A 24,000-nucleotide genomic window follows, 5' to 3' on the forward strand; every position below is an offset into this window, starting at 1 on the left:
GGGTCCTAACACACTGTGAGACCCACACACACCCCTGACAGGGTCCTGACACACCGTGAGACCCCACATACCACTGACAGGATCCTGACACACCACGAGACCCCACACAACCCTGACAAAGGTTCTGACACACTGTGAGACCACAAACACCCATGGCAGGTTCCCGACAGACTGTGAAACCCCACACAGCCCCGACAGGGTTCTGACACACTTTGTGACCCCACACACCCCTGGCAGGGTCCTGACCCACTGAGAGACCCCACACACCCCTGGCAGGGTCCCCACAGACTTTGAGATCCCAAATACCCCTGGCAGGGTTCTGACGTCTGTGAGATGCGACACACCGCTGACGGGATCCTGACACACTGAGAGACAACACACCCCTGGCAGGGGCCCGACAGACAGTGAGACGCCACACACCCCTGACAGGGTCCTATCACACTGAGAGGCAACACACCCTCATAAGAGGATCCTGACAAACATTGAGACCCCACACAAACCTGATAGGGTCCTTACACACTGTGAGACCACACACAACCCTGGCAGGTTCCCGACAGACTGCGAAACCCCACACACCCCCGACGGGGTTCTGACACATTGTGAGACCCCACACATGCCTGACAGTATCCTGACACACAGCGAGACCCGACACTCCACTGACAGGGTCATGACACACTGTGAGACCCCATACACCCCTGACAGGGTACTGACACACTGTGAGACCCCACACACCCCTGACAGGGTCCTGACACACTGTGAGATCCCACACACTACTGACAGGGTCCTGACACACTGTGAGACACCACACCCTCCTGACAGTGACCTGACACACTGTGAGACCCGACACACCACTGACAGGGTCCTGACACACTGTGAGACCCGACACACCCCTGACAGGATCCTGACACACTGTGAGACCCCACACACCTGACAGGATCCTGAGACACTGTGAGACCCCACACACACCTGACAGGGTCCTGACACACTGTGAGACCCGACACACCCCTGACAGGGTCCTGACACACTGTGAGACCCCACACATCCCTGACAGGGTCCTGACACACTGTGAGACCCCACACACCCCTGACAGGGTCCTGACACACTGTGAGATCCCACACACTCCTGACAGGGTGCTGACACACTGTGAGACCCCACACACCCCTGACAGGGTCCTAACACAAAGTGAGACCCCACACACCCCTGACAAGGTCCTGACACACTGTGAGATCCCACACACTCCTGACAGGGTCCTGACGCACTGTGAGACCCCCACACAACCCTGACAGGGTCCTGACACCCTGTGAGACCCCACACAACCCTGACAGGGTCCTGATACCCTGTGAGACCCCACACAACCCTGACAGGGTCCTGACACCCTCTGAGACCCCACACAACCCTGACAGGGTCCTGACACCCTGTGAGACCCCACACAACCCTGGCAGGTTCCTCACACCCTGTGAGACCCCACACACCCCTGACAGGGTACTGACACACTGTGAGACCCCACACATCCCTGACAGGGTCCGGACACACTGTGAGACCCCCCCCCACATACCCCTGACAGGGTACTGACACACTGTGAGACCCCACACACCCCTGACAGGGTCCTGACACACTGTGAGATCCCACACACTACTGACAGGGTCCTGACACACTGTGAGACACCACACCCTCCTGACAGTGACCTGACACACTGTGAGACCCGACACACCCCTGACAGGATCCTGACACACTGTGAGACCCCACACACCTGACAGGATCCTGAGACACTGTGAGACCCCACACACACCTGACAGGGTCCTGACACACTGTGAGACCCGACACACCCCTGACAGGGTCCTGACACACTGTGAGACCCCACACACACCTGACAGGGTCCTGACACACTGTGAGATCCCACACACTACTGACAGGGTCCTGACACACTGTGAGACACCACACCCTCCTGACAGTGACCTGACACACTGTGAGACCCGACACACCCCTGACAGGATCCTGACACACTGTGAGACCCCACACACCTGACAGGATCCTGAGACACTGTGAGACCCCACACACACCTGACAGGGTCCTGACACACTGTGAGACCCGACACACCCCTGACAGGGTCCTGACACACTGTGAGACCCCACACACACCTGACAGGGTCCTGACACACTGTGAGACCCGACACACCCCTGACAGGGTCCTGACACACTGTGAGACCCCACACATCCCTGACAGGGTCCTGACACACTGTGAGACCCCACACACCCCTGACAGGGTCCTGACACACTGTGAGATCCCACACAACCCTGACAGGGTCCTGACACACTGTGAGACCCCACACACCCCTGACAGGGTCCAGACACACTGTGAGACCCCACACACCCCTGACAGGGTCCTGACACACTGTGAGATTACACACACACCTGGCAGGGACGTGAAACACTGTGAGGCACCACACATCCCTGAAAGTGTCCTGACAAACTGTGAGACCCCACAATCTCTTAGCACGCTCCCGACATGCTGTGAGATCGCACACACCCCTGGCAGGTTCCCAACCCACTGTGAGACGCCACAGCTCCCTGAAAGAGTCCTAACACAAAGTGAGACCCCAAACACCTCTGTAAGGGTCCTGACACACTGTGAGACTCCACACACCCCTGACAGGGTCCTGACACCCTGTGAGACCCCATACAACCCTGGCAGGGTCCTGACACACTGTGAGAACCCACACACCCCTGACAGGGTCCAGACACACTGTGAGACCCCATACAACCCTGGCAGGGTCCTGACACACTGTGAGAACCCACACACCCCTGACAGGGTCCTGACACCCTGTGAGACCCCATACAACCCTGGCAGGGTCCTGACACACTGTGAGAACCCACACACCCCTGACAGGGTCCAGACACACTGTGAGACCCCATACAACCCTGGCAGGGTCCTGACACACTGTGAGACTCCACACACCCCTGACAGGGTCCTGACACCCTGTGAGACCCCATACAACCCTGGCAGGGTCCTGACACACTGTGAGAACCCACACACCCCTGACAGGGTCCTGCACACTGTGAGATCCCACACAACCCTGACAGGGTCCTGACACACTGTGAGATCCCACACAACCCTGACAGGGTCCTGACACACTGTGAGACCCCACACACCCCTGACAGGGTCCTGACACACTGTGAGATTACACACACACCTGGCAGGGACGTGAAACACTGTGAGGCACCACACATCCCTGACAGTGTCCTGACAAACTGTGAGACCCCACAATCTCTTAGCACGCTCCCGACATGCTGTGAGATCGCACACACCCCTGGCAGGTTCCCAACCCACTGTGAGACGCCACAGCTCCCTGAAAGAGTCCTAACACAAAGTGAGACCCCAAACACCTCTGTAAGGGTCCGGACACGCTGTGAGACAACACACACCACTGACAGGGTCCTGACACACTGTGAGACTCCACACACCCCTGACAGGGTCCTGACACCCTGTGAGACCCCATACAACCCTGGCAGGTTCCTGACACACTGTGAGATCCCACACAACCCTGACAGGGTCCTGGCACACGGTGAGATTCCACACACACCTGGCAGGGACGTGAAACACTGTGAGGCACCACACATCCCTGAAAGTGTCCTGACAAACTGTGAGACCCCACAATCTCTTAGGACGCTCCCGACATGCTGTGAGATCGCACACACCCCTGGCAGGTTCCCAACACACTGTGAGATGCCACAGCTCCCTGAAAGAGTCCTAACACAAAGTGAGACCCCAAACACCTCTGTAAGGGTCCGGACACTCTGTGATATTGCACACACCACTGACAAGAACCTGACCCACAGTCCGATCCCAGAAACCCCTGACAGGATCCTGACACACTGTGAGACCCCAGACACCCCTGACAGGGTCCTGACAGCTTGTGAGATCCCACACATCCCTGACAGGGCCCTGACACACTGAGAGACCACACACACCCCTGACAGGGTCCTGACACACTGAGAGACCACACACACACATGACAGGGTTTTGACATCCTGTGAGACCCCACACACTACTGTCAGGGCCTTGAGTCACTGTGAGACCCCACACACCCCTGACAGGGTCCTGACACACCCTGAGATCCCACACACCCCTGTCAGGGTCCTGACACACAGAGACCCCATAAAACCCTAGCAGGGTCGTGATACAATGTGAGACCCCACACACCCATGACAGTGTCCTGACACACTGAGAAATGTCACACTCCCCTGGAACGGTCCTGACACACTGTGAGACCCCTCGCACCCCTGACAGGTTCCTGACACACTGTGAGATCCCACACATCCCTGACAGGGTCCTGACACACTGTGAGACCCCACACATCCCTGACAGGGTCCTGACACACTGTGAGACACCACACACCCCTGACAGGGTCCAGACACACTGTGAGATCCCACACACCCCTGACAGGGTCCTGACACATTGTGAGACCCCACATACCCCTGGCAGGGTCCTAACACACTGTGAGACCCCACACACCCCTGACAGGGTCCTGACACACCGTGAGACCCCACATACCACTGACAGGATCCTGACACACCACGAGACCCCACACAACCCTGACAAAGGTTCTGACACACTGTGAGACCACAAACACCCATGGCAGGTTCCCGACAGACTGTGAAACCCCACACAGCCCCGACAGGGTTCTGACACACTTTGTGACCCCACACACCCCTGGCAGGGTCCTGACCCACTGAGAGACCCCACACACCCCTGGCAGGGTCCCCACAGACTTTGAGATCCCAAATACCCCTGGCAGGGTTCTGACGTCTGTGAGATGCGACACACCGCTGACGGGATCCTGACACACTGAGAGACAACACACCCCTGGCAGGGGCCCGACAGACAGTGAGACGCCACACACCCCTGACAGGGTCCTATCACACTGAGAGGCAACACACCCTCATAAGAGGATCCTGACAAACATTGAGACCCCACACAAACCTGATAGGGTCCTTACACACTGTGAGACCACACACAACCCTGGCAGGTTCCCGACAGACTGCGAAACCCCACACACCCCCGACGGGGTTCTGACACATTGTGAGACCCCACACATGCCTGACAGTATCCTGACACACAGCGAGACCCGACACTCCACTGACAGGGTCATGACACACTGTGAGACCCCATACACCCCTGACCGGGTACTGACACACTGTGAGACCCCACACACCCCTGACAGGGTCCTGACACACTGTGAGATCCCACACACTACTGACAGGGTCCTGACACACTGTGAGACACCACACCCTCCTGACAGTGACCTGACACACTGTGAGACCCGACACACCACTGACAGGGTCCTGACACACTGTGAGACCCGACACACCCCTGACAGGATCCTGACACACTGTGAGACCCCACACACCTGACAGGATCCTGAGACACTGTGAGACCCCACACACACCTGACAGGGTCCTGACACACTGTGAGACCCGACACACCCCTGACAGGGTCCTGACACACTGTGAGACCCCACACATCCCTGACAGGGTCCTGACACACTGTGAGACCCCACACACCCCTGACAGGGTCCTGACACACTGTGAGATCCCACACACTCCTGACAGGGTGCTGACACACTGTGAGACCCCACACACCCCTGACAGGGTCCTAACACAAAGTGAGACCCCACACACCCCTGACAAGGTCCTGACACACTGTGAGATCCCACACACTCCTGACAGGGTCCTGACGCACTGTGAGACCCCACACAACCCTGACAGGGTCCTGACACCCTGTGAGACCCCACACAACCCTGACAGGGTCCTGATACCCTGTGAGACCCCACACAACCCTGACAGGGTCCTGACACCCTCTGAGACCCCACACAACCCTGACAGGGTCCTGACACCCTGTGAGACCCCACACAACCCTGGCAGGTTCCTCACACCCTGTGAGACCCCACACACCCCTGACAGGGTACTGACACACTGTGAGACCCCACACATCCCTGACAGGGTCCGGACACACTGTGAGACCCCCCCCCACATACCCCTGACATGGTACTGACAGACTGTGAGACCCCACACACCCCTGACAGGGACCTGATCCACTGTGAGACTCCAGACACGCCTGACAGGGTCCTAACACACTGAGAGACACCACAAGCTCCTAAGAAGATCTTGACAAACATTAAGACCCCACACACCCCTGACAGGGTCCTGACACACTGAGAGACCCCACACACCCCTGACAGGTCCTGATCCACTGTGAGACCCCAGACACCCCTGAAAGGGTCCTGACACACTGTGTGACCCCACACACTCCTGACAGGGTCCTGTCACACTGTGAGACCCCACACAACACAGCCAGAGTCCTGACACACTGTGTGATCTCACACACCCCTGACAGGGTCCTGCCACATTGTGAGACCCCACACAACACAGACAGAGTCCTGACACACTGTGAGACCCCACACATCACACCCAGAGTCCTGACACACTGTGAGATCCCACTCACCCCTGACAGGGTCCTGAGACACTCTGAGACCCCACACACACCTGGCAGGTTCCTGACACACTGTGAAACCCCACACACACCTGGCAGGTTCCTGACAGACTGTGAAACCCCACACATTCCTGACAGGGTCCTGGCACACTGTGAGACCCCACACACCCTGACAGGGTCCTGACACACTGTGAGATTTATCAGCCCCCTGATAGGGTATTGACATATTTCGAGATGCCAGACACACCTGGCAGGCTCCTGACAAACACAGAGACCCCATAAAACCCTGGCGGGGTCGTGATACATTGTCAGAAAGCACACACCCTGACAGTATCCTGACACACCGTGAGATGTAGCAGCCCCCTGATAGGGTATTAACATATTTCGAAATGCCACACATCCCCGGCAGAGTCCTGACACACCTTGAAGCCCCACACACCACTGGAAGGGTCCTGACACACTGTGACACCCCACACACCCCTGACAGTGTCCTGACACGCTGTGAGACCCACACACCCCTGACAGGGTCTGACACACCGTGATACCCCACACACTCCTGACAAGGTCCTGATAGACAGTGAGACGCCACACAACGCTGGCAAGGTCACAACAAACTGTTAGACCCCACACATCCCTGAGGGGGTCCTGACACACTGTGAGACCCCACACACCCCTGACAGGTCCCTGACACTCTGTGAGACCCCTCACACCCCTGACAGGTTTCGGAGACACTTTGAGATGCCACATACCCCAACCAGCCACCCACATTGCACGTGCTGATGTGCAAAGTTACTTCTTGTATTTTGAATCAGTGACGGTGGGTGGGAAGGGGAGCTGTGACTCACCGACCTGTTCCTTTGACAGAATGCCCACTACCCTCTTCTCCATCTCCATATGCCACATCAACACTGGGGATGAAACGTTTCTTCCTCAGGTAAAAATGACAGCTGTGACAGTAGTGGGAGATTGTCTGGTATGAGACAGTCAGGGGTCAGTAAACTACCAGGGAAATACTCAGCTTCACAGCACAGTTAATATGGAAACGTGATAATCTGGTGTTTATGTAGACCAGGCCTCTCTGTCCAGTCAGGTGTATGTTAATGAAATTTACTTTACTGTACCAGCATCCATTCATGAATTCAGTTAACGCAATAGCTTTGAGGTAACTCTTGTGTGCTTAAATACTGAGTTCTGAGTTGAGGCATCTAACAGTTTGTCCACTGTCTGTTCCCATGGAAGATGTTCAACAGAAACACAAGGAGACTCTGCGGGCACAAACTGAAACACTGAGAGTGAACACGATCCTGATGAGGGAGAAGGTGAAGGTTTTCCAGCTGGTTGATCGATACGCTGAGCTCACGGTCATTTCTACTGTTCGAGATCGGAGACTGGTGGAACACGAGCTGCTGGCAAGAGGCAGAGACCACGAGGAGTGGAGACAGAAACATCTCCGCGGAGAGCTGGAGAAAATCAGCACCAGACATCTGTTTCAGAGAAATTACTCACATAGCAGACGGGGCCAAAAGATTCCCGGATGTAAGGCAACAGTGGCCGGAGTCCCGGGGATCGGGAAAACAACAATGGTACAAAAAATTGTTTACGACTGGACCACAGGGAAAATATACCAACAATTCCAGTTTGTCTTCAGTTTTAGGTTCCGGGATTTAAACTCCATTAACGGCAGAATAAACCTGAGGGAACTGATTCTGGATCAGTATCCTTACTTTGGGAATTTCCTGAGAGAGGTCTGGAAGAACCCAGAGGGATTGCTGTTTATATTCGATAGTTTGGATGAATTCAAACACAAAATCGATTTTGCTGACAGTCGAAGAGATACAGAACCCAAGCACCAGTGCCCAGATCCCGAGTGGTGGTGTGAAGTGTCTGACATTGTATACAGTTTAATCCAGGGCAAGCTGCTCCCAGGGTGTTCAGTGCTGGTGACCACCCGCCCCACTGCGTTACATTTATTGGAAAAGGCTGATATCAGTGTCTGGGCTGAAATCCTGGGATTTGTTGGTGAGGAATGGAAGGAATATTTCATCAGGCATTTTGAAGATCAGACGGTGGCGGAAGCTGTTTTCAAACATGTGAAGGATAATGAGATCCTGTATACCATGAGCTACAACCCCTCCTACTGCTGGATCCTCGCTCTGGCACTGAGCCCCTTCTTCACACAAAGAGTCAGGGACCCACAGCGACTTCCCAAGACCATCACCCAACTGTACTCCTACTATATTTACAACATCCTGAAAAACCACGGCCGTGAGATTGAGAACCCCCGTGATGTGTTACTCAGGGTTGGTCAGATGGCCTTCAGAGGAGTGTCCGAGAGGAAGATTGTATTTACAGATGGAGATTTGATCAAGTACAATCTGCAGCCTTCACAGTTCCTGTCCGGGTTCCTGATGGAGCTTTTGGAGAGAGAGGATTCTGCCCGGAGCGTGGTGTACACATTCCCACACCTCACCATCCAAGAGTTTGTAGCTGCAGTCGCACAATTCCTGAATCCACATCCCACGGATATCCTGAAATTCCTCACTGAAGCCCACAGCACGACAGACGGGCGATTTGAGGTATTTCTCCGTTTTGTTGCTGGGCTCTCCTCCCCAATGACAGCTCGGGGCCTGGAGGAGTTTCTCGGACCATTTCCCAATGAAACAACCTGCCGGGTGATTGACTGGGTGAAGGAGGAGGTTAAACGCCAGAGTAGAAACACGGGGAGTGAAGCTGGTAAAAGGAGCCTTCTGAACACATTGCACTACCTGTTTGAGTCTCAGAATCGTGGCCTGGCTCAGGCCGCACTGGGATCTGTGGAAACACTTTTATTCAATAGAATGACACTGAACCCGATTGACTGCGCGGTCCTGTCTCATGTCATCGGACTCTGTGATACAATAAAACACCTCGACCTGGAGAACTGCCACATTCAGTGTGAAGGAATCCAGTGGCTGGGACCCGGGCTGCACAAGTGCCAGGAGTTGGGGTAACTTGATTTATCTCTCACTCTGAACTGTGAAACTGTCTCATTGTGTTGTTTCAATGTAAAGGAATTTCCGTAAATTTGTAGTAAATCAGATTGTGAAGAATTGTGACAAATGCCCACGGGGGTCAGTCAGTAATTCCCCAAGGACGGGAGGGTTCTGTGGTTCCTTGTGAAGGGATGTTGGAGACTTCATCAGATCAGTGAACAACGGTCATTGGTTTAATGGTAGTAAATCACAGGAATGGCCGTGTTTCTCGCTGCCTGTGACACGTCCATTGACAATGTTCCTTCTCACTGTTACTGACACCCAGACCAACACAGACTGCAGCAGGTGGGTCAGAGATTCACAACCCCTTCCCGGTGTGGGACAAGAAACCATCAGCAGACTGCCCCAGTGAGAAGGAAAGAAATACCATTGTGAGATTGTCCTCCCACTTCCCTTCCCCGTGTGTGACTTTGCTCACTTCCAGATACGCAAAGAGCGAGGGCGCATCTCCTCTGGGGCTCTGTTCAGACCCAACACACACGTACAAAAAAATTATGCATCCGCTCGTCTTGTAGGATTATCATTTACCCTTGGAATCCTCCTGTGGGACCTCTCATCCCAATCCCCCTTCCATTCTTTGGAATCTCACCCCCATCCCCATTCCTCCTATGGGCTCTCTATTACACTTTCCTCATCCTCCTGTGGGATGTCTTTTCCACACAACTCCCCCCCCCCCACTTCATGTGAGATCTTTCCTCCCCATCCCTCTTCCTCCGGTGAGATCTCTTCTCCCCATCCCTCTTCCTCCTGTGAGATCTCTCTTCCCCATCCCTCTTCCTCCTGTGAGATCTCTCTTCCCCATCCTACTTCCTCCTGTGGGATCTCTCTCCCCCATTGACTTCTTCCTGTTGGATCTCTCTTTGGCATGCTCCATTGTCCTGTGCAATCTCTCTTCCCCAGCCCCCTTCCTGCTGTGAGATTTCTCTTCTCAAACCCACATCCTCCTGTGGGATCTCTCTTCCACATCTCTCCTCCTCCTGGCTGATCTCTCATCCCCTTCCCCCTTCATCCTGTTTAATCCCTCTCTCTCCTTCCCCCTTACTCCCATAGGACCCATATTCCCCATCCCCCTTCCTCCTGTGGGTTCTCTCTTTCCCATCACTTTCCTCCTGTGGGTTCACTCTTCCCCATCCCCCTTCCTCCTGTGAGATCTCTCTTCCCCATCCCTCATCCTGCTGTGGGATCTCTCTTCCGCATCGCCCTTTATCCTGTGGGATCTCTCATCCCCATCCCCCTTCCTCCTGTGGGTTCTCTCTTTCCCATCACTTTCCTCCTGTGGGTTCTCTCTTCCCCATCCCCCTTCCTCCTGTGAGATCTCTCTTCCCCATCCCTCATCCTGCTGTGGGATCTCTCTTCCACACTCCCATGCCACCTTTGGGATCTCTCTTCCCCATCCCCTTCTTCCTGTGGGATTCCTTCCTCCTGTGGGTTCTCTCTTCCCCACCCCCATCCCCCTTTCGCCTGTGGGATCTCTCCTCCCCATAGAATCATAAAATCATAGAACACTACAGCACAGAAAACAAGCCATTCGGTCCTTCTAGTCTGTACCAAAACTTTATTCCGCTAGCCCCATTGACCTGCACCCAGTCCATAACCCTCCAGTCCTCTCCCATCCATGTATCTATCCAATTTATTCTTAAAGCTGAAGAGTGAGTCCACATTTTCCACATCAGATGGCAGCTCGTTCCACGCTCGCACCACCCTCTGAGTGAAGAAGTTCCTCCTAATGCTCCCCCTAAACCTTTCCCCTTTCACGCTGAAACCATTTCTTCACATATTTATGTCTGCTAATCTATGTGGAAAGAGCCTATTCACATTTACCCTGTCTATACCCTCATAATTTTGTAAACCTGTATCAAATCTCCCCTCATTCTTCTACGCTCCAAGGAATAAAGTCCTAACCTGTTCAATCTTTCCTTGTAACTCAACTCCTGAAGAGCCGGCAACATCTTAGTAAATCTTCTCTGCACTTTTTCAAACTTACTGATATCCTTCCTATAGTTAGGTGATCAGAACTGCACACAATACTCCATATTTGATCTCACCAATGTCTTATACAACCTCACCATAATATTCCAACTACTAAACTCAACTTTCATGTATTCATGCCAGGGTGACAAAAGCCTTCTTTACAACCCTGTCTACCTGTGATGCCAATTTCAGGGAATTATGTATCTGAACCCCCAGATCCCTTTGTTTCTCCGCACTCTTCAGTGCCCTACCATTTACTGTGTACATCCTACCTTGATTTGTCCTTCCAAAATGCAACACCTCACACTTGTCTGCATTAAATTCCATCTGCCATTTTCTGGCCCATTCTTCCAGTTGGTCCAGATCCCTCTGCAAGCTTTGAAAGCCTTCCTCGCTGTCCACAACACATCCATCTTAGTGTCATCCACAAACCTGCTGATCCAATTTATCACATTATCACCTAGATCATTGATATGGACAACAAACAACAATGGTCCCAGCACAGATCCCTGAGGCACACCACTAGTCACAGGCCTCCAGTCTGAGAAGCAATCATCCACTACCACTCTCTGTCTTCTCACACACAGCCAATTCGAATCCAGTTTACAACCTCTCCATGGATACCTAGTGTCTGGACCTTTAGAACTAACCTCTTATGTGGGACCTTCTCAAAGGCCTTACAAAAGTCAATGTAGACAACATCCACAGCCTTTCCTTCATATGCATTCTTGGTAACCTCCTCGAAAAACACTACAAGATTCATTAAACACGATCTACCACACACAAAGCCATGCTGACTATCTTTAATCAGCCCTTGGTTGTCCAAAACCTTGTATATCCGATCTCTCAGAACACCTTCCAGTAATTTACTTACTACTGATGTCAGGCTTACTGGCCTGTAATTACCTGGTGTACTTTTGGAGCCTTTTTCAAACAGCGAAACAACCTGAGCTACCCTCCAATCCTCCGGCACCGCACCCGTGGCTGAGGACATTTTAAATATTTCTGCCAGGGCCCCTGCAATTTCTACATTAGTCTCTCTCAAGGTCCAAGAAAATATCATGTCAGGCCCGGGGGGTTTATCTACCTTTATTCACTGTAAGGCAGCAAGCACCTCCTCCTCTTTAATCTCTATATGTTCCATGACACTACTGTTTGTTTGCCTTAATTCCATATCCACTATGCCAGTTTCCTGAGTAAACATTGACGCAAAAAACTGTTTAAGATCTCCCCAATCTCGTGAGGCTCCACACATAGACGACCACTCTGATCTTCTAGTGGACCAATTTTGTCCTTTACTATCCTTTTACTCTTAATATACTTGTAGAAACCCTTCGGGTTTACCTTCTCATTATCTGCCAAAGCAACCTCATGTCTTCTTTTTGCTTTCCTGATTTCCTTCTTTAGCATTCCCTTACATTTTCTATACTCTTCAAGTACCTCATTTGTCCCTTGTTGTCTATACCTGCTAAACACCGACTTAACCAGATCGCCAATATCCCTTGAAAACCAAGGTTCTCTATCCCTGTTAACTTTGCCTGTAATCCTGGCAGGAACATGCAAACTCTGCACTCTCAAAATTTCACCCTTGAAGGCGTTCCACTTACTGAACACATCCTAGCCAGAAAACAACTTATCCCAATCCACTTTTCCCAGATCCTCTCTCATTTCCACAAAATTGGCCCTTCTCCAATTCAGAACCTTAACTGGTGGACCAGTCCTATCCTTATCCATAATTATCTTGAAACTAATGACATTATGGTGACTGGACCCAAAATGTTTGCTCACACATACTTCTGTCACCTGACCTGTCTGGTTCCCTAATAGGGGATCAGGTACTGCACCCTCTCTCGTTGGTACCTCAATATATTGATTTAGAAAACTTTCCTGAACACATTTGACAAACTCCACGCCATCTAACCCTTTCTCAGAGTGGGAGACCCCGTCAATATGTGGAATTTTAAAATCCTCTACGATTACAACTTTTTGCTCCTCCAATTCTCTCTGCCTATTGGACGGTCTATAATACAACCCTATTAGTGTGGTCACACCTTTCCCGTTCCTCAGTTCCACCCATATGGCCTCTGTAGATGAGCCCTCCGGGCTGTCCCGTCTACGCACAGCTGTGAGATTCTCGCTGACTGGTAATGCCACTCCTCCCACTTTCATCCTTCACCTCTATCACGTCTGAAACAATTGAAACCCGGAACATGAAGCTGCCAGTCCTGCCTCTCCTGCAACCAAGTCTTACTAATAGCAATAATGTCGATATCATGATGTGCCAATCCACGCCCTAAACTCATCTGCCTTACCTACAATACTCCTTGCATAGAAATAGATGCAACTGAGAACATTCCTCTCACGTACAAATCTTTGATATCTGTCTATACAAGCAGTCCTCACATGACCCTTATCCTCCTCCACCTCACTATCTGCTCTAACACTCTGGTTCCCCTCCCACTGCAATCTAGTTTAAAACCCCCGGAGCAGAGCTTGCTAACCTACCGGCAAGGATGTTAGTCCCCTCCACTTCAGGTGCAAACTGTCCAATTCGAACTGGTCCCACCTCCCCTGGAAGAAAGGCCAATTGTCCAGAAACATGAACCCCTCCAGCATGCACCATCCCCTCAGCCACGTATTTAGCTGCATTATCTTCCTATTTCTAGCCTCACTAGCACGTGGCATGGGTAGCAATCCACCTGTGAGATCTCGCTTTCCCAACCCCCTTCATCCTCTGGGCTCTCTGTTCCCACTCTCATTTCCTTCCAACTGTTGGATCTCTCCTCAGCATCCACCTTCCTCCTGTGGGATCTCTCATCCCCATCCCCTTCCTCCAGTGGGATCTCTCTTCCCCATCTCCCTTCCTCCTGTGGGATCTCTCTTCCCCATTCCCCATCCTCCTGTGGGATCTCTCTTCCCCATCCCCCATTCTCCTGTGGGATCCCTCTTGCCCATCCCCCTTCCTCCTGTGGGATCTCTCTTCCCAATTCCCCTTATTCCTGTGGGATCCCTCTTCCCCATCCCCCATCCTCCTCTGGGATCTCTCTTGCCCATCCCCCTTCCTCCTGTGTGATCTCTTCCCCATCCCCCATCCTCCTGTGGGATTTCTTTTCCCCATCCCCTTCCTACTGTGGGATCTCTCTTCCTCATCCCCCTTCCTCCTGTAGGAACTCTCTTCCCCATTCCTTCTCCTTCTCTGCGATTTCTCTCACCAATCCCCCATCCTCCTGTGGTTTATCTCTTCCCCATCCACTTTACTCTGGTGGTATCTCTCTCTCCCATCTCCGTTCCACCAGTGGGATCTCTCTTCCCCATTCCTTTTCCTCCTGTGGGATCTCTCTTCCCAATCCCTTTGCCTCCGGTGGGATCTCTTCCCCATCCCGCTTCCTCCTGTGGGATCTCTACCCCATCCCCCTTCCTCCAGTGGGATCTCTCTCTCCCATCTCCCTTGCTCCTGGGGGAACTCTCTTCCCAATCCCCCTTCCTCCTTTGGCATCTCTACCCAATCCCCCTTTCTGCTGTGGGAACTCTATTCCCCATCTCCCTTCCACCAGTGGGATCTCTCTTCCCCATTCCCCTTCCACCGGTAGTATCTCTCTCCCATCCCCCTTACTCCATTGGGATCTCTCTTTCCCATCCCCCTTCCTCCTGTGGGATCTCTCTACCCCATCGCCCTTCCTCCTGTGGGATCTCTATTCCCCATCATCCTACCTCCTGTGGGATCTCTCTTCCCCACTCCCCTTCCTCCTGTGGAATCTCTTCCCCATTCCCCTTCCTTCAGTGGAATCTCTCTTACCCATTCCCCCTCTTCCTCTGGGATGTCTCTTCTCCATCCCCCTTCCTCCTGTGGGATCTCTATTCCCATCCCCCTTCTTTCCCTGGGATCTCTCTCCCCCATTCCTCTCACGTCTCTGGGATCTCAAATCCCCATTCCTCTTCCTCCTGTGGAATCACTTCCCCATCCCCCTTCCTCTTGTGGGTTCTCTATTCCCCATCCCCCTTCCTCCTGTGGGCTCTATCATCCCCATACCCCTTCCTCCTGTCGGATCTCTCTCCCACATTCCACTTCCTTCCCTGGGATCTCTCTTCCCCATCCCACTTCCTGCTGTGGGATCTCTCTTCCCCATCCCCCTTCCTCCGTTGGGATCTCTCATCCCCATCACCCTTCCTCCTGTGGGATCTCTCTTCCCTATCCCCCTTACTTCTCTGGGATCTCTCTTCTCCATCCCCCTTCCACCTGTGGGATCTCTATTCCCATCCCCCTTCCTTTGCTGGGATCTGTCCCCCATCCCCCACCCGTCTCTGGGACATCTCTTCCCCATCCTCCTTCCCCTTCTGGGATCTCTCTTCCCCATCCCCCTTCGTCCTGTGGGATCTCTCTTCCCCATCCCCATTCCTCCCATGCGATATCACTTCCCCATCCCCATTCCTGCTGCGGGATCTCTCTTCCCCATCCCCCTTCCTTCGGTGGGATCTCTCATACCCATCCCCATTCCTCCCGTGCGATCTCACTTCCTCATCCCCATTCCTGCTGCGGGATCTCTCTTCCCCATCCCCCTGCAGTCTCTGGGATCTCTCATCCCATCTCCCTTCCTCCTCTGGATCATCGTACCCCCATCCCGCCTTCTTCCTGTGGGAATTCCTATCCCCATCCCCGTTCCTGTGGGATCGCTCTCGCCCATCCCTTTCCTCCTATGGCATCTCACTTACCCATCCCCCCTCCTCCTTGGAGATTTCTCTCACAATACCCCTTCCTCCGGTGGGATCTCTCTCACCCATCCCCCTCCCGTCTCTGGGCTGTCTCTTCCCCTTCCCCCTTCGTCATCTGGGATCGCTCTTCCCTATTACCTTCCCTTCTGTGGTATCTCTTCCCCATTCCACTTCCACTGGTGGTATCTCTCTCGCTCATCCCCCTTCCTCCTATGGGATCTCTCTTCGCCATCTCCCTTCCTCCTGTGGGATCTCACGTCCCAATCCCCCTTCCTCCTGTGGGATCTCTCTTCCCCATCTCCCTTCCTCCTGTGGGATCTCTTCCCCATTACCCTTCCTCCAGTGGGATCTCTGATCCCCATCTCCCTTCCTCTTGTGGGATCTCTCTTCCCCATCCCCCTTCCTCCGTTGGGATCTCTCACCCCATCACCCTTCCTCCTGTGGTATCTCTCTTCCCCATCACTTTAGCTCGGGTGCATCTATTTCACTGTGTCCCATTGACATTTCTGCATTTCAGTCAGGAACACTTTTCTCTCCACCTGGAAATGAGAGAGAATATGTGGAGTTTACAAGGTCACACCGACAGACGAAATTACTGACATTCGGTGAATCCCCTGGAGCTGGGCAGTGAGGGACATTGACAGTGATGGGAACTCCGATCAGTGATTTACTGAAGGGTTTAATGTTTCCTGAAATATCCGAGTGAGAGAAATTCCCCCAGACCCACGGTTTGAATCACTTTGTTCATCAATCTGCCTGTTTGTGTTTAGACTTGGGCGGAATGACCTGGGAGATTCAGGACTGAAACTGGTGTCTGCGGCTCTGAAGAACCCGGAGTGTAAAATACAGAAACTGTGGTAAGTACCAGACTGTGGGAGATTGTGTTTATAGTCACTGGGTGTCTGACACCGAACATTAATGTGATCAGTAGAAACAAAGAAACATAGAAAAAATACAGGACAATACAGGCCCTTCGGCCCACAACGCTGTGCTGAACCTGTTTCTACCTTAGAATTACCTCGGTTTTATCCATAGCCCTCCATATTTCTAAACTCCATGTAGCCATCCTGGAGTTGAAAGATCCGATCGTTTCCGCCTCCACCACCGCCGACAGCAGCCCATTCCACGCACTCACCACTCTCTGTGTAAAAGAACTTACCCCTGACATTTCCTCTGTACCTCCTTCCAAGCGCCTTAAAAATATGCCCTCTCGTGCTAGCCATTTCAGCCCTGGGGAAAAGCCTCTGACTATCTACATGATCAATGCCTCTCATTATCTTGTACACCTCTATCAAATCACCTCTCATCCTCTGCCTCTCCAAGAGAATAGGCCGTGTTCACTCAACCTATTTTCATAAGGCATGCTCCCCAATCCAGGCAACATCCTTGTAAATCTCCTCTGCACCCTTTCTATGGTTTCCATGTCCTTCCTGTAGTGAAAAGACCAGAATTGAGCACAATACTCCAAGTGGGGTCTGATCAGGGTCCTGTATAGCTGCAAAATATAACCATAACAGCACGGAAACAGGCCATCTTGGCCCTTGTAGTCCGTGCCGAACGCTTACTCTCACCTAGTCCCACCGACCTGCACTCAGCCCATAAGCCCCCATTCCTTTCCTGTCCATATTCCTATGCAATTTTACTTTAAATGACAATACCGAACCTGTGTCTACCACTTCTGCTGGAAGCTCATTCCATACAGCTCCCACTCTCTAAGTAAAGAAATTCCCCCTCATGTTACCCTTAAACTTTTGCCTCCTAACTCTCAAATCATGTGCTCTTATTTGAATCTCCGCTACTCTCAATGGAAAAAGCCTGTCCACGTCAACTCGATCTAACCCCCTCATAACCTGTCAACTCTTAAACATTACCTCTCGACTCTTAAACTCTATCCCCTGACTGATGAAGGCCAATACACCGTACGCCTTCTTAACTACAGAGTCAACCTGCACAGCAACTTTGAGTGTCCTATGTACTCGGACCCCAAGATCCCTCTGATCCTCCAAAATCCTCTAATAACAATTACAGCATGGAAACAGGCCATCTCGGCCCTTCTAGTCCGTGCCGACGCTTACACTCACCTAGTCCCAGTGGCCCGCACTCTGCCCATAACCCTCCATTCCTTTCCTGTCCATATACCTGTCCAATATTACTTTAAATGACAATACCGAAGCTGCCTTTACCACTTCTACTGGAAGCTCATTCCACACAGCCACCACTCTCTGAGTAAAGAAATTGTCCCTCGTGTTACCCTTAAACTTTTATAACCATATAATAATCACAGCACGGAAACAAGCCATTCCGGCCCTCCTAGTCCGTGCCGAACTCTTAATCTCACCTAGTCCCACCTACCCGCACTCAGCCCATAACCCTCCACTCCTTTCCTGTCCATATACCTATCCAATTTTATCTTAAATGACACAACTGAACTGGCCTCTACTACCTCTACAGGAAGCTCATTCCACACAGCTATCACTCTCTGAGTAAAGAAATACCCCCTCGTGTTTCCCTTAAACTTTTGCCCCCTAACTCTCAAATCATGTCCTCTCGTTTGAATCTCCCCTACTCTCAGTGGAAACAGCCTATTCATGTCAACTCTCAAAATTTTAAATACCTCGATCAAATCCCCCCTCAACCTTCTACACTCCAATGAACAGAGACCTAACTTGTTCAACCTTTCTCTGTAACTTAAGTGCTGAAACCCAGGTAACATCCCAGTAAATCGTCTCTGCACTCTCTCTAATTTATTGATATCTTTCCTATAATTCGGTGACCAGAAATGTACACAATATTCCAAATTCGGACTTACCAATGCCTTATACAATTTTAACATTACATCCCAACTTCTGTACTCAATGCTCTGATTTATAAAGGCCAGCATTCCAAAAGCCTTCTTCACCACCCTATCTACATGAGACTCCACCTTCAGGGAACTATGCACTGTTATTCCTAGATCTCTCTGTTTCACTGCATTCCTCAATGCCCTACCATTTACCCTGTATGTTCTATTTGGATTATTCCTGCCAAAATGTAGAACCTCACACTTCTCAGCATTAAACTCTATCTGCCAACGTTCAGCCGATTCTTCTAACCAGCATAAATCTCCCTGCAAGCTTTGAAAACCCACCTCATTATCCACAACATCTCCTACCTTAGTATCATCGGCATACTTACTAATCCAATTTACCACCCCATCATCCAGATCATTTATGTATATTACAAACAACATTGGGCCCAAAACAGATCCCTGAGGCACCCCGCTAGTCACCGGCCTCCATCCCGATAAACAATTATCCACCACTACTCTCTGGCATCTCCCATCTAGCCACTGTTGAATCCATTTTATTACTCCAGCATTAATACCTAACGACTGAACCTTCTTAACTAACCTTCCATGTGGAACTTTGTCAAAGGCCTTGCTGAAGTCCATATAGACTACATCCACTGACTTACTCTCTTCAACATTCCTCGTAACTTTTTCAAAAAATTCAATAAGGTTTGTCAAACATGACCTTCCACGCACAAATCCATGCTGGCTACTCCTAATCAGATCCTGTCTATCCAGATAATTATAAATACTATCTCTAAGAATACTTTCCATTAACTTACCCACCACTGATGTCAAACTGACAGGTCTATAATTGCTAGGCTTACTTCTAGAACCCTTTTTAAACAATGGAACCACATGAGCAATACGCCAATCCTCTGGCACAATCCCCGTTTCTAATGACATCTGAAAGATCTCCGTCAGAGCTCCTGCTATCTCTACACAAACTTCCCTCAAGGTCCTGGGGAATATCCTGTCAGGATCCGGAGATTTATCCACTTTTAAATTTCTTAAAAGCGCCAGTATTTCCACCTCTTTAATTGTCATAGGTTCCATAACTTCCTTACTTGTTTCCCACACGTTACACAATTCAATATCCTTCTCCTTAGTGAATACCGAAGAGAAGAAATCGTTCAAAATCTCTCCCATCTCCCTCGGCTCCACACATAGCTGACCACCCTGATTCTCTAAGGGACCAATTTTATCCCTCACTATCCTCTTGCTTTTAATATAACTGTAGAAACCTTTCGGATTTACTTCCACCTTATTTGCCAAACCAAACTCATATCTTCTTTTAGCTTTTCTAATCTCTTTCTTAAGATTCCTTTTACATTCTTTATATTCCTCGAGCAATTCCTTTACTCCATGCTGCCTATATCTATTGTAGACATCCCTCTTTTTCCGAACCAAGTTTCTAATATCCCTTGAAAACCATGGCGCTTTCAAACCTTTAACCTTTCCTTTCAACCGAACAGGAACATTAAGATTCTGTACTCTCATAATTTCACCCTTAAATTATCTCCATTTCTCTATTACATCCTTCCCATAAAACAACTTGACCCAATCCACTCTCTCAAAATCCCTGCGCGTCTCCTCAAAGTTAGCCTTTCTCCAATCAAAAATCTCAACTCTAGGTCCAGTCCTGTCCTTCTCCATAATTATATTGAAGCTAATGCTATTGTGATCACTGGACCCGAAGTGCTCCCCAACACATACATCTGTCAGCTGACCTATCGCATTCCCTAACAGGAGATCCAACACTGCCCCATCTCTAGTCGGTACTTTCTGCTCACATTTCACAAACTCTAAACCATCCAGCCCTTTTACAGAATGAGCTTCCCAATCTATGTGTGGAAAATTAAAATCTCCCACAATCACCACCTTGTGTTTACTACAAATATCTGCTATCTCCTTACACATTTGCTCTTCCAACTCACGCTCCCCATTAGGTGGCCTATAATACACTCCTAACAGTGTTACTACACCTTTCCCATTCCTCAATTCCACCCAAATAGTCTCCCTAGAGGAGCTCCCTAATCTATCCTTCCAAAGCACCGCCATAAGATTTTCTCGGACAAGCAATGCAACACCTCCTCCTCTGGCCCCTCCTACTCTATCACACCTGAAGCAACTAAATCCAGGAATATTTAGTTGTCAATCACACCCTTCCTGCAACCATGTTTCACTAATAGCTACAACATCATAATTCCAGGTATCAATCCACGCTTTAAGCTCATCCACCTTTCTTACAATGCTCCTAGCATTAAAATAGATACATTTAAGATACTCTCCACCTCCTCCTCTCTTTTCATCCTAGCAATGCATTCAAATTTATTATCCTTTTCTTTCTTCTCCCCTACGTCTTCGGGCTGAGCGCATCCTTTTTCCATCACCTGCCTTTCCTCCCTCACACACTGTCTACTTACTTGCTCTACTGGTGAACTAACCTCCTCTCCCATAGTTTCCTCAAATTGATTTCCGCCCCCCCCCCATCTTACTAGTTTAAAGTCTGCCCTGTAGCCCTAGCAAACCTCTCCGCTAGGATATTGGTCCCCCCAGGATTCAAGTGTAACCCGTCCTTCTTGAACAGGTCACGCCTGCCCCAGAAGAGTTCCCAATGATCCAGAAACTTGAATCCCTGCCCCCTGCTCCAATGCCTCAGCCACGCATTCATCCTCCACCTAATTCCATTCCTACTCACTGTCACGTGGCACAGGCAGTAATCCCGAGATTACTACCTTTGCGGTCCTTCGTCTTAACTGCCTTCCTAACTCCCTACACTCTCGTTTCAGGACCTCTTCCCCTTTCCTACCTATGTCATTGGTACCTACATGTACCACGACTTCTGGCTCCTCACCCTCCCACTTCAGGATATCTTGGACGCGATCAGAAATGTCCCGGACCCTGGCACCAGGGAGGCAAACTACCATCCGGGACTCCCAATCACCTCCACAGAACCGCCTGCCTGAACCCCTGACTATCGAGTCCCCTATTACTATGGTCCTCTTTCTTCTATCCCTACCCTTCTGAGCTACAGGGCCGTCCTCTGTGCCGGAGGCCCGGCCACTGTCACTTCCTCCAGGTAGGCTGTCCCCCCCAACAGTACTCAAACATGAGTACTTATTGCCAAGGGGTACAGTCACTGGGGTACTCTCTAGTACCTGCCTCTTCCCCTTCCTGACCGTGACCCACCTATCTGCCTCCCGTGGCCCCGCAGTGAGCACCTGCCTGTAACTCCTCTCTATCACCTCCTCGTTCTCCCTGACCAGGCGAAGGTCATCGAGCTTTAGCTCCAGTTCCCTAACTCGGTCCCTCAGGAGCCGCAGTTCGGCGCACCTGGCACAGATGTGGACGTCCGGGAGGCTCGCAGACTCCAGGATCTCCCACATCCGACACCGAGAACAGCAAGCTGCCCTCACACTCATACTTACCGAAAAACTGAAAATAACAAGAACTAAAAGATAAGCCTACTGTGCCCTCTTCCGCCTAAGCCCTCTGAGCCCAAGCCCTACACTCTGCTCCCGGCTCACTCCGCTGCCTGCAAACGAAGCTGCCCGCTGCTTAAGGCTGCGTTCTTTTTATATCTTCCCTCCTTCCCAGGCCTCCTTCACGCGCCTGCGCAGTCCCGCCTCTCAGAACTCCGATCTGAGAAGCAATTTGAAAATGGCTGCCGCCGCACTTCCTCTCAAAGCCTCACTGTCTCCTTCCCCTAATTCTCAAATCATGTCCTCTTGTTTGAATCTCCCCTACTCTCAACGGAACAAGCCTATCCATGTCAACTCGATCTATCCCCCTCATAACCTGTCAACTCTTAAACATTACTTCTCGACTCTTAAAATCAATCCCACGACTGATGAAGGCCAATACACCGTACGCCTTCTTAACTGCAGAGTCAACCTGCATAGCAGCTTTGAGTGTCCTATGTACTCGGACCCCAAGATCCCTCTGATCCTCCACACTGTTAAGACTCTTACCATTAACACTATATTCTACCAGCATATTTGACCTACCAAAATGAACCACTTCACACTTATCTGGGTTGAACTCCATTTGCAACTTCTCAGCCCAGTTTTGCACCCTTTTGGTGTCCCACTGTGACCTCTGACAGCCCTCCACACTATCCACAACACCCCCAACCTTTGTGTCATCAGCAAACTTACTAACACTATCCCCTACTTCCTCATCCAGGTCACTTATAAAAATCACGAAGAGTAGGAGTCCCAGAACAGATCCCTGAGGCACATCACTGGTCACCGGCCTCCATGCAGAATATGACCCATCTACAACCACTCTTTGTCTTCTGTAGGCAAGCCGATTCTGGATCCACAAAGCAATGTCCCCTTGGATCCAATGCCTCCTTACTTTCTCAATAAGCCTTGCATATGGTACCTTATCAAATGCCTTGCTGAAATCCATATACACTACATCCACTGCTCTACCTTCCGGTCCTGGTGACTTATCCTATTTGATGCTTTGCAAAAGCTCCACCACATCCTCTTTCTTAATATCTACATTCTCAAGCGTTTCAGTCCACTGCAATTCATCCCTACAATTGCCAAGATCCTTTTCCGTTAGGAATACCGAAGCAAATGGTTCATTAAATACCTCCACTATTTCATCTGGTTCCATACACACTTTTCCATTGTCACACTTGTTTGATCCTATCCTCTCACATCTTATCCTCTTGCTCTTCACATACTTGCAGAATGCTTTGGGGTTTTCCTTAATCCTGTCCGCCAAGGCCTTCTCATGGCCCCTTCTAGCTCTCCTGATTTCATTCTAAAGCTCCTTCCTGCTAGCCTTATAATCTTCCAGATTCATATCATTGCCTCATTTGTTGAACCTTTCATAAGCTCTTCTTTTCTTCTTTACTAGATTTCCAACAGCCTTTGTACATCACCGATCTTGTACCCTACCATCCTTTCATTGTCTCATTGGAACGTACCTACTCAGAACCCCATGCAAATATCC

At 50.8% G+C, this 24,000-nt stretch overlaps 1 protein-coding gene across 3 annotated transcripts in view; it reads left to right on the forward strand.

Moving 5' to 3' along the window:
• The window catches only part of LOC140721783 (NACHT, LRR and PYD domains-containing protein 3-like), a 71,474-nt gene that overhangs the window by 43,600 nt on the left and 3,874 nt on the right, over window positions 1-24,000 (forward strand). For all 3 annotated transcript variants that reach the window (XM_073036580.1, XM_073036581.1, XM_073036582.1), the window contains 2 exons: window positions 7,729-9,475; window positions 16,973-17,059. In XM_073036580.1, the coding sequence (XP_072892681.1) occupies window positions 7,729-9,475; window positions 16,973-17,059 (1,834 nt within the window). The remainder of the gene's footprint in view (window positions 1-7,728; window positions 9,476-16,972; window positions 17,060-24,000) is intronic.

The sequence above is a fragment of the Hemitrygon akajei genome, unplaced genomic scaffold (assembly GCF_048418815.1).
Source record: "Hemitrygon akajei unplaced genomic scaffold, sHemAka1.3 Scf000061, whole genome shotgun sequence".
Classification (NCBI taxonomy): Eukaryota; Metazoa; Chordata; class Chondrichthyes; order Myliobatiformes; family Dasyatidae; genus Hemitrygon; species Hemitrygon akajei.